The sequence below is a fragment of the Capra hircus genome, chromosome 22 (assembly GCF_001704415.2).
Source record: "Capra hircus breed San Clemente chromosome 22, ASM170441v1, whole genome shotgun sequence".
NCBI classification, from domain to species: Eukaryota; Metazoa; Chordata; class Mammalia; order Artiodactyla; family Bovidae; genus Capra; species Capra hircus.
Genome location: NC_030829.1, coordinates 34,951,928 through 34,966,347, shown reverse-complemented (window position 1 = coordinate 34,966,347; position 14,420 = coordinate 34,951,928). Strand labels below are relative to the sequence as shown.

General features: G+C 46.6%; 1 protein-coding gene across 3 annotated transcripts in view; it reads right to left on the bottom strand.

Annotated features, from left to right (window-relative positions):
• Nucleotides 1-11,071, bottom strand: part of LRIG1 (leucine rich repeats and immunoglobulin like domains 1) — a 115,813-nt gene extending 104,742 nt beyond the window's left edge. For all 3 annotated transcript variants that reach the window (XM_013973581.2, XM_018066998.1, XM_018066999.1), the window contains exon 1: nucleotides 10,176-11,071. In XM_013973581.2, coding sequence (XP_013829035.2) covers nucleotides 10,176-10,393 — 218 coding nt within the window. In that variant the 5' untranslated portion in view covers nucleotides 10,394-11,071. The remainder of the gene's footprint in view (nucleotides 1-10,175) is intronic.

Genomic DNA, 14,420 nt, shown 5'->3' with positions numbered 1-14,420 from the left:
CACAGACTTTGATCAAGTGGATTGGTATGTAACTCCCATTCGGACTGCTAATTAAGCCGCACCCAGCATGAAATCCATTCTAAAAGTCTCTCCTAACCAACAAAGTAACAGGCTGCAGAGAAATTAAACTATGCACTTCGACCAAACCAAACCAAACCAAACCATTCTGCAGCTACTTGAAGAAAAGCATTTTCAAATCCGTGTGAAGTTTAAATCAAGCACAGAGGGTTCCAGGAACATAGTTCTTTGCTTTGGGGGGATTTTCTTCCAGGGTGCCTCTCACTCTATTTAAAGCAGGCTCAAGTAGCCACAGCTGGAGGGTCATGCTTACAAAGTAAACAATAGTTAACTTGATTCAGACTCACGACTTTAACTACAACCAATAGCTAATTACCCCTCTATTAACCAACAGTACCTAAAATATCACTTTTTAAATGACCCATTTGGAATTATGCTAGTTCACAAAATAATTCTAATCAATAATTAACAGCATAGAAGCAACTTCCCAATGAACAGCTACATGGGGAGAGATGAGAGTTCCTCAGAATTACCACATTTCAGGCAAAGGGACAATGGGACAAAGGAACTAAGTACCGAGAGAGAGAGGATAGAGGAGAGAGAGAGGAGAGAGAGAGGAGACAGAGAGTGATGAAACTATTCTGAGCGCACACAAACTGAGCGCGCACACACTATGTGCTCAATAATCATTCTTTAAAGGTTCAGTTTACCAAAAACTCCCTTTGGAAAAACAGACTTAAACGACTTCCCCCCACCCAAAAGGCTGTTACAGTTAACACTTCTTTAAACCACCCTATAGCAAATAATATATGTAAATTACATCTCAAAAATAAATGTATCTTAATTTTTTTTAACCTATCTACATTTTCAGATGAAGTGATATGCTTGGATTTGCTTTCCCCCCGGGGGGGGGGGGTGGAAACCATGGGGACAAGTCTATTAAGACATAGATTAAACAAAAGAGGCCATTATAAAAAATAACACAAATAACAAATGCTGGGGAGGGTGTGGAGAAAAGGGAACCCTGGTGCGCTGTTGGTGGGAATGTAAATTGGTAGTCAATATGGAAACAGTATGGAGGGTTCTCAAAAAATTGGGCTTCCTGGCGGCTCAGTGGTAAAGAATCCATCTGCCAATGCAGGAGCCACGAGCTCAGTCCCTGAGCTGTGAAGACCCCGCATGCTGCGGCGTGACGAAGGCCATCCGCCACGACTGCTGAGCCTGTGCTCAAGGTTCAGGAGCCGCGGCTACTGCGACTGCTAAAGCCCAAGAGCGGTCCTGTTCCACAACGTGAAGCCAGCACACTGAGAGGCCCTCACACTCCAACCAGACCCCACTCATCACAACTGGAGTGAAGCCTGCGTAGCAACGAGACCCAGCACAGTCATAAATACATAAATTATTCAAAAATGCACAACTAAAATTGCTGCTGCTGCTAAGTCGCTTCGGTCGTGTCCAACTCTGCGCGACCCCATAGACGGCAGCCCACCAGGCTCCCCCGTCCCTGGGATTCTCCAGGCAAGAACACTGGAGTGGGTTGTCCTTCTCCAATGCATGAAAGTGAAAAGTGAAAGGGAAGTCGCTCAGTTGTGCCCAGTGACCCCAGGGACTGCAGCCCACCAGGCTCCTCCGTCCATGGAACTCTCCAGGCAAGAGTACTGGCGTGCCATTGCCTTCTCCGACAACTAAAACTAGACCTACCATATGACCCAGCAATCCCACTCCTGGGTATAAGTCCAAAAAACAAACAAAAAGACTAATTAAAAACGATACAAGCACCTCAGTGTTCATACTAGCATTGTTTACAACTGCCAATACATAGAAGAACTTAAGTGCTTATCAACAGATGACCAGATAAAGAAGATGTGCTGTGACATCCAAATAGACATGTAAAATGGAAAACTATTCAGTCACAAAGAATGAAATTTGCCATCTGAAGCAACACAGATGGACTTGGAGGGCATGAGGCTAAGTGAAACAAGTCAGACGAAAAGACAAGCACTATATGCTATCATTTATACGTGGAATCTAAAAAAATACAACAAAGTCGTGAACATAAAGAAAAAGAAGCAGACTCACATATATAGAGAACAAACTAGTGGTTACCAGTGGCAGGGGGAGGGGGGTGTCAATGCCTTTTTACCCAGCTTGAAGTGCTAAAGCTGGGGGTACCAACGAAGAACACCGTGACTACAAAATTTGGAAATAAAGTGAGATTATCCATTCCTTAGTTCTAAAGTGCTTGATTCTTCTCACTCTGTATCTAACAGGCCATCATCAAGTAGGTAATCCAGTGAGGAAGAATTTTATCAGTGCAATGTACGCCCTGACCAAGATAAGTGTGAAATTACTAGAACAGCAAATTATAAACAGGTGGTAGGAGCAAAGGATAGGAAGAGGAGGTGGGGGTGGGGGGACACCTCCTAAATACTGTATAATACAGTCTTAGAAGATGAAGTTGTATGATTTGTTTTTAATCAGCTAAAAAAAAAACTTAACTCTCCACTATCTTGTTTCTCAACATTTAGGTAATTATATTGCAGGACAGAACCTCACTCCTCTGATTCATTTTTTTCCCAATAATAAGAGACCTCAAGAAAAAAAAAAAAGTACCTACAGATCAAAAAAGATTAGAGACTTGGGCACCATATAAGTTTAAAGAATAATCAATGCAAAGTGCTTCAAAAGAAGACAGGTCATGCTTTCTTTAAACTCTCTGAAGGCCACCTTTTGCCAAAATAAACTGAATGAGCAGTGATTGGAACCTGCATCCTGGTTCATAAGGAAATCAAGATGTATTAGGACTTATGGAGATGAACGGATTGGTTGTTCACACAATGGGCTTTACTGGTTATGCTAGATTAAATAGTAATAAAGACGCAAACAATCGTAGCCGTTCATGTGGGCAAGGCTGTGAATCACAGTCATTCACAGGGGAAGGGAGGCAGGTACAGGTGCAGGGGCAAGAAAAGCAAACGGCTTTTCAGGTGGCATCCTTGCCAGATTCCACGGGTGACCCTGTGCTCAATGCCCATGTCCCCTATAAAGTTACTGCACAATGGCAGACAAACCAAACACACAAACAATGTCAGACATCTCCAGCCCTGTGCAAACCACCCCACAATCATCTCCCTTCACACTACCTCCTCCCTCAAACATTTCCAAAGAGAAGTGGGCACAGCAGAGGATTCAGCCAGCCCCAGAGTTCGTAACCTAACCCTTGTTTGGAAGAGTGCACCTGCATGTTTCCAAGCAATTGACCGAGCTTCTCGGTAGGGATCAGTTTCAATGAAACCCTGAGAAATAATAGGATAAAATTATTAGTTTAAGGGCCTCTCACTTCTCAGCCTCCTTCCCATACCCCACCTCCCAGGAGGGTAATGCTCAATAGACAGATGTATTTGCACAACTGGAATACATTTATAAACTACCTCAATCATTTTTTGCTAATTGCATAATTTGTATAATTTTTTGCAACTGTTCACAGAGTCCCCCCTTGAATTTGTCTGAGTTTCCCTAGGGCACACAAAGCTTCACTGTATCCATATCACCAGAAACTTTATGGCAGAAGGCCACTTGGGGTCTGAGCCCTGCCACCTGCTCCCAACAAATGAGATCTTCATGTCAGGAAAGCACTCTTCCCAGGAAGCCTCTGTCACCAGGAACTCTGACTTGGAGAGACCCGCCACGCCACAAGAGGATACAAAACCTGTTAAAGGCGGGGTGGGGGATGTGGGGGGGTGGCGGCGGTCTTAGCCTCCGATGCTCTGAATCATCAGCGAGGTGACTGACCCACACTGGATTAGGCTGAATACACGTATCGCCTAACTTTGTCTTCACAGCAGCTTAAGGTAGAATATTATGATTCCTTCTTTCAGAAACAAAGGGAAGAGTTTCACCACAAATCACACACATAGCTGTAGGGTGGCGGAGCCAGGAATGGACCCTAGAAATAATTTCCAGTCTCATCATCACTACTGTGGAGTGAATGGTGACTACTGGGTGCCATCAGCAGGGAGGAGGCATCCAAATCATTACCAGAGAAGAATACAGGAAGCTATGCCCTCATCTGCTCTTTCCTCCATCACTAACCCAACCAAGACCTGAGGAACAACTGGGCATCACATGCCCAGCTACAGGACAAAAAGAAGAGCTGAAGGCAGGACACCAAAAGCACGAAATCCGGGGGAACAGGGAAGCAGCTTTTTAAAAAACAGAGTGACTTTTATAAGTAGACTGGGTTTATAGCTTGTGTTTTAGAAGATTATGCATAAAGTATATTGAAACCGCACATAAAGTACTAAATTATATAAAACATATTAGTTGAAAAATGCATAAAGCATAAAGCCTTTGACTAAGAAAAATTCATAAGCATACCCCTCAAAACCCTAAAAACCAGGATACAAATTAGCAACTTTCAATCAGACCATAGACAAACCACAAGTTACATTTTTTCTATAATCCTTATTTAACTACTCATTTTGCTTCATGGCAACAATGGTCCTGTATCAAGCTCTTCAACAGAAAATTTCTCAGTCTACTCATATAGTTGGCCAATTAATAGGTAAGTCTGGACTGCACTTTTAAACCCCACAGTTATATAGAAAAAATAACTCCAAGAGGGTTAACTATTGTGCGAATTTTTACCTCTGGTCTCCGAAGTCCTATTTCTCTGGGGAAATACGAACAGATCTGAGTTCGTGACAGATTCCCACGCTTTAACATGAAACAAACGCAGAAGACAACCACAGTACTGACACACACTATGAACGGAAGCCAGGACGTAGACGGAATGGGCCACAGGCTCAATGACAGGCCTAAGTCGTTAAACACCACCACTAACGGTTCCTCAATTTCCCATCGGCCAGGAAACATTGGGGATTTTCAGATGTATTTCCCCTCCTCTGCCTGGGAATCTTCCTCCTACCCCTCCTCCTCCTGTCTCAAGACAATGCCTCCAGCCTTTGAAACTGCATCCATTGTAAACAGCTCTGAATATTAACAGACCCCAGAGTTCTACTCTAAAAGACCCCCAGGGTTTCAAATTGCAGTTGCTGAGGAGGGGAAAGGTCCCCAATGAGTAAATGTCACCAAGCTCATTCCCAAGTCATTGAAAATTAGGCTTGCTCATGAAACTTGGTCTTTAAACCTATGGGCTAAGTCAGAGGAATCCCTCTAAGTTTTAAACCAGAGATAATGGTACAATCAACATCCTTGACTGCTTATAGCAACTTTTAGTTCAATGAATCCCTTCAGCAGATTTCCCTCTCTGGTGGATGTCACTTTTGAAATAACCAGTGGCTATTTTAAACCACCTCCTTCCCCAGATAACAGACCTCTGGGGCTGCAGCAGGTGCAGAGAGCTAGGCCGGGAGTATTGTTAAGTCGCACAAAACCCTAGCGGCTCTCTTGCATTCCTGTCCACCCTGAAAGAGAAGATGCTGAAAAGGCTTTGCACCAGGGAGACACCTCTGCAGAATGGGGGAGAGGCCCTTTCATTGTAAGCATGGTGTCTGAGGGAGAGTAAGGTCAGCCAGAGGTCATCCCAATGTGCTCAGGGAAGGCTGCGTGGGGAATTCAGGCCTAGGCATTAATAGAAAGGGAGAGAGACTTACAGCCCCTGGGGCAGAGCTGGAAGTCCCATGGAGCTGGACATCCACTGGGACCCAGATCTGATTACTCTGCACAGAATTGTCATCCTTCTGGAGATGAACAAGTACTGCCCACAACACATTCAAAAGTCCAAAGGTTGGGAAATCTGGTGACCTGATGTAAATATGAAAAGAGATGAGCATGCTTCTTTTTAAAACTGTCCCTTGTTAAAGGGGGCACGAACAGCCCTGACATACACTATAGGCAAGAGACACCTTGGGCTTTGGGGTCTCTGGGCACTTCCTAATTTCAGTCCTCAAAACTTAGATTTTATGACCATAATTTTGCATCAAAGGGACTTAAATCCTGTGTCTAAAAAAGGCACCCAATTTCATTTCCCTGATTTGCCCTTATTAAAAAAAAAAAGTGTCATAAGGGATGAAGGCTTCCCAGGTGGCTCATTGGTAAAGAATCTGCCTGCCAAGCAGGGGATGCGTGTTGGAAAGATTCCCTGGAGAAAGACATGGCAACCCACACCAGTATTCTTGCTGGGGAAATTTCATGAACAGAGGAGCCTGGGGGGCTACAGAGCTGAACACTACTTCGTGGCTAAACAACAGCGACATATCAGATAGGTGCTCCATCATGTAGAGGAGGTGAAGCCAGGCTTCTGACACTTGAAAAGAAAAGGACTCTGAGCTCAGGCTAAAGCTCCCCCAAACTTTAAAAGCACTTGCACTTCTCAGATTTTCTCTCTGCCATTACCCTGTGTTGGACGGGCTCCCTCTTCAGAACAAACCTGTCCATCCCCACGAATTGGATGTTCATGGTCTGCTGAATTCTTCTTAAGTGATAGGAAAATGGGCAGAAAGGAAGACCTCAGGGCAATCCAGACCATTATCTACCTCTTAAAACACACACCCACACCCACACACCCACCCCCCCCACCCACGCACCCCCCCCACCCACCCACACCCCCCCAGCCACCCACCCACACCCCCCCCTTAGCTTTGGTTCTGAAACAATTTGGTCCTATGCACTTTAGATCTAATTTGCATAAACAGGATGGAAACTATTTTCCAAACCCTTAATTCACAACACCCTGCACACCTGGGCCTTCCAGCACAGCTGTAAAATTTGAAAGACAAAGGCCCTCTTTGCTCCCCAACAACAATGGGAACCACCATGGCGCTTGCGTTTTGTTTTCTAATATAATCCTAAGTACCATTTAGGTGCCCAAACTGACAAAGAAGTTCGACTGAGTCCCCTGGGTTTGGTACTGCAAACAGGTAGGGAGACGAAACACAAAGAGAACCAATCAATACATTTGTCTTAATGTGACTTAGAATGACCACACTCGGTGACCTTTAGGGAGTGTCCTTGCTTTCGAACGTCAAGTCATCTTCCCTCCAAGCTGAGAATCAGTGGTTCCTCCTCCAGGGCCTGCCTGCCTTCCTATCGCAGTCCCATTAGCTCATCATTGAGCTGCCAGACCCTGTGAACAAGGAAAGCTCTGCTCAACTTTATGCCACAGACAAAAGTCGAAGGTAAATTGTGTTTAATGCATCTTAAACAGCTTCTAAAGTCACACTCCCCCAAAGCAATTTCAAAGAAAGAAAACATCTGAGTTCTAAGAAGTTCAGAGTCTTCTAAGGTTCTGGGAAGTTTGAAGAAAGCTTGGCAGAGCTGGGAGCTATTTATGAATGTGCTGGTTGGACTAGGCCGTTCTCACCTACGTAATGGGATGGCAGACTCAGTTATGGCTCGACTACTACAACTATAAGTTATTGTGTTGAATAAGTTATCCTCAGGCCCCAGGAACGAACATATTTTTCCTTCTCCCAGCACTATTCCAGTTCTGTTATTCCAACGGCATTTACATCCACTAAGGATTTTTACTTTCCTTATGCGGGGCTTAACAGCAACTCCAAAATTAGATGCACTGTTTACAAAAGCAAAAGGAAAAAAAAAAGCTCCGTAAAGCCACAGGTCCCCTTCTATCTCAAACCCACAGCCTGAAATTAAACTAGCTGCAGTAGTAAATCTAGTTCATGGGGTTATAAACTAGCTCAACGCACTTTCTAGACACAATGGACTCAGAGGGTGTAAAGTTGCTGAAGGTATAACGTATTTTATTATATATATAGACAGAGACTTTCTCCCCTCAAGTCTTACTGAATCATAGCCAGGAATATAAAACATAAATATCCTGATGGAAAATTCAGAATTAGACTAAGGACTTAAATGGAGAAATGTGAAGTCTGGGGGCGGAGGGGGAAATATTTACCTAATTGTTCTTTAATCAGAAGAAAAACAAACAAACAAACTTCACAAACATTTTTTCAAAGGACATACATTTCTGTACTGAATACTGTATTGCCACATACTAACCAGAGGCCATACTACTCACTTAAAACCTAATCAGTTAACACCATAATCAGTATAATCAAGTCTCCTGAAGTTCAAAATAGCCAGTTTTGTATTCACTGATCATCAAATGTGTTGGGAAAAGAGAAAAGACTGCAATCTTAAAGTTATTTATGACTTGTGAAATATCACTCTTTAGGCGACAAAAGCCCCCCAAATAAAACCAGTAGTTTTGCTCCAAAAATTAAAGGGCAAGGCAAAGAGGATCTTGTGGCCATAGGAAAGTGAAAACAAGAGGACACCCTATCCTTGCCAGGAACCCCCCACTTCTGAACTTAGTGCCTTGCCCGTGACGCAACCGACACTGACATTGGGAGTCACTATTCCAACAGGTGAACACTTAAGCAGCTACTCTGATTCCATGACTTGAAAAAAATAAAATAAAATAAAATAAACTACTTTAGAGTATGTAAAAAACCCACAATACCCCCAGACTGCCCCAGCTATATACAATACTACCAAATGGCAATTCTGGGGTCTACTTCCCATTAATTTACATGGCCACCACCTGTGTTAAAATCCCACCACCTGACCACTGGTTTTGCCTAAGTCAGGGAATTCCAAAGCAGCAGCAGAATGCTGAAGAGAAATCCTGTGCACAAGGGTCGAGTTTCACACCGGCGCAGGATGGGTCGCTAAGCAGCGTGGAACGTTAAGGGATCTGTTAACTCTCAGAGACACAGGATCTTCACATTGGAAAGGAATTAACTTCTCTCCCCTTATGGCAGCCTGAGTCTCAGACCACATGTTCTTACATCAAGCCACAGGTGTTGGTTAAAACTGGTGTCACCAGTTTTCTCTTTTTGAAGAGTGAATGTCACGCCTGAGGTTACTACTGTGACTCTTGTATGTTCTAGGAATATGTCCAATTATTCAACTAAAAAGCAGACTATTCAACCTAGGCCTCTTCTGGAAGGTACTAACAGTTCCGCAGAGATGCTAATTACTGATAGCTGGACAGATTTTGACTCATGAAGCAGATTTGTTAGAAATTTTAAAAGGTTATGACATTCTGCCAGGTTTACACAACTCCGTATTTGTGTTTTCCTGAGAAGTGGCCCACCAAGTCCCAAAATCCTGACGGCACAGAGATGAGCCTCTTGCGGGTTAACACACTCTGCTGAAATCAGAGTCTGGCACCCTAGTCTCACGCCCTCTCCCGAAGTAGCATTACTCCAAGACTCATTTGCACCATTTATAGAGGAGAAATGCTACAGGGTGGGCCCCAAGATGCACTGGATCAGCAAGCCCTAGGAGTTCCCTAGGGAGCAGACAGGAAGGATCTGGAACACAGTTCCCTAAGATGCCAACCAGGGGGGAAAGGACCAACGTCCAGCAGTCATAGATCTCCAGGAACTGAGAGTCCCCTAACTCAACTGGGGGAGTCCTCCAGACTTTTCTGCGGGGGGCCAGAGCCAAGTCAGGCCACCAGACTGGTGGATGAGGAGGCGGCTACGCACACTCTCACTAATAAATGATGTAAATGGAAGACTGGAGCCAAAAGTCACCTTCATTCATTACCCACTGAAAGGCCGAGCAGCTCAGACAAGAGAGGTGGATTATAGGAGAGGGGAAAAAGAAACACTCGCGGACCCCTAGACAGACTTCCTCACACTCTCCCCTCCAGATGTTTCCCGCTCTCCACCCACACATGCACACTTACCTCCTAACTTTTCACTCACCCTCTTACCGCCACACTCCCACCCACTCAGCAACTCCCAAATGGCCCTCACGAGCCACGCTCACTCACCTCCAGACCCCTAGGACACTTTTTCTTCTCCAGAACCTCAAGACCCACATTCGCTCACCTTAAGACCCCAAAGACCCACGTTCGATCTCATCCTTCCCCCCACGAGGTACACTTCCCGCCTTAAGACCCCGAAGACTCACGCTCGTGCACCTCCACACACTCACGAGACTCACACTTTTCCCATCCAGACTTCTTCGCACGCAGTCTCCTCCAGATCCCCAAGGACCATGTCACCACTACAATCCCACACTAACAGTTTTGCAGCTCATTCAAAGCTGACACACACGCAACTCAATGTGTAGCCCCTTTTCGGAGAAGCACCCTAGCTGTCCCGTTCGCAAGTGACAGCCCCCCGGGGCGCGAAGAGGGCGTAAAGGGCGGCACTTACAGACTTCGCGTCCAGGCGGGCAGGTCCCCTGGTAGCGCCGCCAACCCGCGCCCGCCGCAGTCCAAAGAGTCCCCAGCGCAAGTGCAGGCGGCGGCGCAGGGCGCCCGCGGGCCGGCTGTGGCCGATGCGGGCTCCAGCTGAAGCAGCAGCAGCAGCCAGAAGAGAAGACAAGGCGAGCGGCGCGGGGCCCCGAGCGCTCCGCGGACCGGCCGCGCCATCTTGTCTGGAGCGCGCAGCGAACTCCCAGTGCTGGGGCTGCGAAGTCCGGGGCGACCGCCGGCACGGGCGGGCCTGCAGGAGCTCCGCTCCGCACTAGGCTCAGTGCCGGGGCATGGCTGCCAGCATAAGTTCTCTTTGCGGTAGCGACTCTGGCGCTCAGGGGGCCCCCGGTGCCTGGGCTACTCTGCAGAGCCCGGAGGGGGCCGCGAACCCCGCGCCCATCCGGGCCGACCCGTCCGTGCTCGCTGAGAACCCCACCGAGCCCAGCAAAAGGTGCTTGGCTGACGCTCCTCGTTCTCCCGCCACGCTCCTGGCCGGGTTTCGGAGTCCCCGCGCACACCAAGTGCAGCCGCCGCTGCAAGCAAGGAGCTCGGGTTCACAGCAGAAGCTCTGCGCCCGTAGGCATATTCCTCGCGGCTCCAAGCGTCCAGCTGCAGACTCCGGGCTGGACGACGCGGCCACCCCCGCAGTGCTCCAAGGGCCCGGTGCGCCTAGCTGTCCCAGCGCCTCAGGCAGAGCGCGCCCGCGCGGTCCCGGGCTCCGCACGCCGCTCTGCTTAGCTAGAACCCCGCAGACCTCGCGGCCGAACAATCAACCTCTCGCCGCTCGCTTCCCAGCGGCCCAGCCCGGGCCGGTCCCGAAGCCCCGCCCCCGGCCGCTCGCCCTCACACACCCCCTGGGCTCAGCCGCCCGCGGCCTCCTGCCGGCCCACGTTGGATGCTTTGCAACAGCGCCCCGCCCCGCCCCCGGCTGCTGTTCATTGGCTGCCGGGGTCCACGGCGGGCCAGTTTGGACGCCCATTGGAGCGTTCACCATGATCCCGCCCCTCCCGCCTCTCCGGCCACCCCACCCCAGTCTCTTTTCCCACCCAAGGTGTGAAGGGCGGGGGACTGGGAGGAGAAAGGGAGAGTCGGCCTCTGGCTCTTAAAGGGGACTTACTGACTGATGGAGGAGGGGGATGCACAATGGAGAGAGGTGGAATAAAAGTATGCCCTCTGGGTGTACGGGAGGAGAAAACTTCGGTAAAGAAGGCACTGCCCCCGCTTTGGAGCGTTCTGGTCTCAAAGTTTCTTCCCTCCTTCCAGTCTGCAAACAGGGCCGGCGACTTAAAGTTTACACCCATTTTCCAGATGTATGCAGATTTAAAACTTCACTAATCTACTGCTGGGGGCATCTTTAGTTATTTTATTAGGGGTGACCGCCTTCCTCTCTCACAACCGGGAGCTCTTTTTGGCTCCTGACTTGTTCCTGACTCCTTAAATGTAGCAATATGTCCTTGATTACTAAAATGAAAGTGTAATGTGGGCAGAAACCGAATCGGAAAGGTGTACGCAGTGCCACCCCCATCCCCACCTCTGCAGTCCCACCCCTATCCCCACCTCTGCCCTGGTGAGCTGAAGGGTTATCCTGGAAACACTCCAGCCTTCGATATAAAGGGGTTGCTTTGTTTGTTTAAATCACATCCTTTTAAAACCAGTTTTCAAGAAGCTATACATCAAGAACTCCTAAGAGACAGAATAAAAAGAGAAATAATAATTCTTACCAAGTTACTAACTTTGGCTCCTACTGGTCCGACCGTAGTAGCCAAGTGTTAACGACAGCGCAAAGAGTAAGGCACGCACACACACACACACACGCGCGCACGCACACACACACACACACACACACACTCACTCACACAGAGTAAAAAAGTTACAAGATTAGCACATCAAGATATAGCTGCTCCTATCGGCGTTGTGGTTTGCTGGTGTCTCATGTCCCTTCCCAAGAGTACGCAAGTTTCTAACATAACTGCACACATTGTCAGGAAAATTAAGTGAGTCGTGTCTGTTGAAAAACATTTGCTCCAGCAACTGAAATCTGACTTCTGTGTTACCAAAAAGAAAGGAAGATGTTCCTCAGAAAGAAAAAAAAAAATTTAAGTATTGCTTCATTTTTGATACATTCTATGGGGCTGCTTTAATTGAGATGTTAAATTTTCCTCAGTCAAGAAAACTTCTTTTCTTTAACCAAAACTGGGTTTGGGCTTGGTGGTCACGTGGTGGCTGGTTTCCTTTCTTTTTGTTCCCTCCTTCCCCCCCTTATCCTCCTCCAGCTTCTACTGATTCACTATGCTATCAGCTACTGGCGCCTCCTGTTTTCCTTCCTTCCTCCATTCCCTCCTCCGTTTCTTTCTCCTTCCCTCTCTCTCTGCAAGATCTCAATAGTAATGCCCAAAGCAAAGCACAAATATGTGTGTAAATTAATCCAAATATGATTCCCAAGAAACACTATCAGAAAAAGGCTGTACCTGATCTATTCTACCAAGACCTTAACCAGCTTTTATGTTTCATTTGTGACCCAGACTAAACATACACCATCCATTTGGGCAAGAAGAAATATATCTCTTTGTTACAATGCCTTTCAGTAAAATGATATTAATAAGCAGAAAGATGGAATTTAAAGGGCCCCTAATTGGTGTAGTCCTCTATGGCAAGGTTTCTGAAACTTTTCATAACCAAAGAACACAAAATAGTAATTTAATGCAGAATACCCATGGAGTACTTCCTTAAACAAAGCTATCAGACCTGCCCTGCCCCACCTCCAGTGAAACAACACATGCAGCAGAAACAAACTGAACTCATTGAACCCCTTGAGAGGCTGACCTAAAATTACCTTTCAGGTTTGTGCCACAGTTGGTATTATAAAAAGGACGTTTATTGTCAAATGTTTTTCCAGATGCTTGTGGGTGCACCTGTGAGATGCTTTCTTGGAGGGTAGGGAGGTTGGACCTGAGAACTGGCAAGGTAAGGATGTGCTCACAAGTCTAAAGCAGCCCCTGTGGTCTGGTTACCATGCAGCCAGAGAGAAGGATTCCAAAACCCAGGAACACTTGCAGGCACTGGGCGCCTGAGCCTTGGCAGTTCCCCTTGTCTACAGCAGAGCATGAAGTCATGTCTGCTCCCCATACCATGTATGGAAGTTTGCCCATATACTAGCAACCTGCTTGGGACTGAAGGGAGAGTGTGGGCTTGGAGAGCTCAGGGGAGAATTCAGCTGTAGCCACAACTTAAAATCACAAAGACCTGAATAACAACAAGGGCAAGTTTCTAAGGGAGTCTCTGTCACTGCTTACAAAAAAGCAAACAGTGGTCTACAAAGCATGGAGCAACAGCTGACTTGGGCATTGTGGGTCCTCATTTTCCTCCACTGCCATCTCCTCAATTTTAAAGTTACTCCTTGAAGGGGGTCATTCAGGGATTTTTAGGCTTTCCACTTCGTTTTAATCCACCAGAGACCAAACGCTAGGACCAGCATGGACTCAAATCCCCCCTCCCATCCCAAATCTCTGCAGGATTCTCTTAAATACAGCAGTTGTAGCAGTTAATCACCCTAAACTCACTGAAAGAGACAAACCCCAAATCTAAATAGCCTGAAATCACCAAGCAGGAGAAAAGCAAATGACAAAATAACAAGAGAACAGATTGATCACACGGATTTTTTTTTTTTTTTAAAGAAAACACAAATTCCAGGAGACTGAATTGGGGCAGTTTATGGCAGTTCTAGGTGGTGGTTTTAAAGAATGCTAGATTCAGACGTGCTTTCTGACTGTGAGAAGAGATTTTACACTATGTTCAGTACATTCAAAGAGCACCGGGGCTGTATTCAGAAGACCTGGATTCTAACCAAGACCTGTTACCCATGAAACCTTCGCCCAGTCATTTCCTTTAAGCCTCACTTTTCTCAAATGGAAAACAAAAAGAATGGTACTTCTGACCCAGTGCTAAGACAGTTAGGGAACGATCTGTTCTGATATAGGACCTGGGGGACTTTGTCAATCATTTGGGCCTATATACATAGAAGATTTATTTTTAAGGTATTACTGAATTTTAAGTCTGAAAAAAATTGAGCGTGCAGGTACATACTGTATATGGAATATCTTAGTAGTTGCTTACTAGTAGCACAGAGGGTTCCCTCCCCCAGGCAGGCCACAAAGGGTTAATAATTACCTATAAAACCCCTGAAGACTTGCAGGGTGAAGACAGC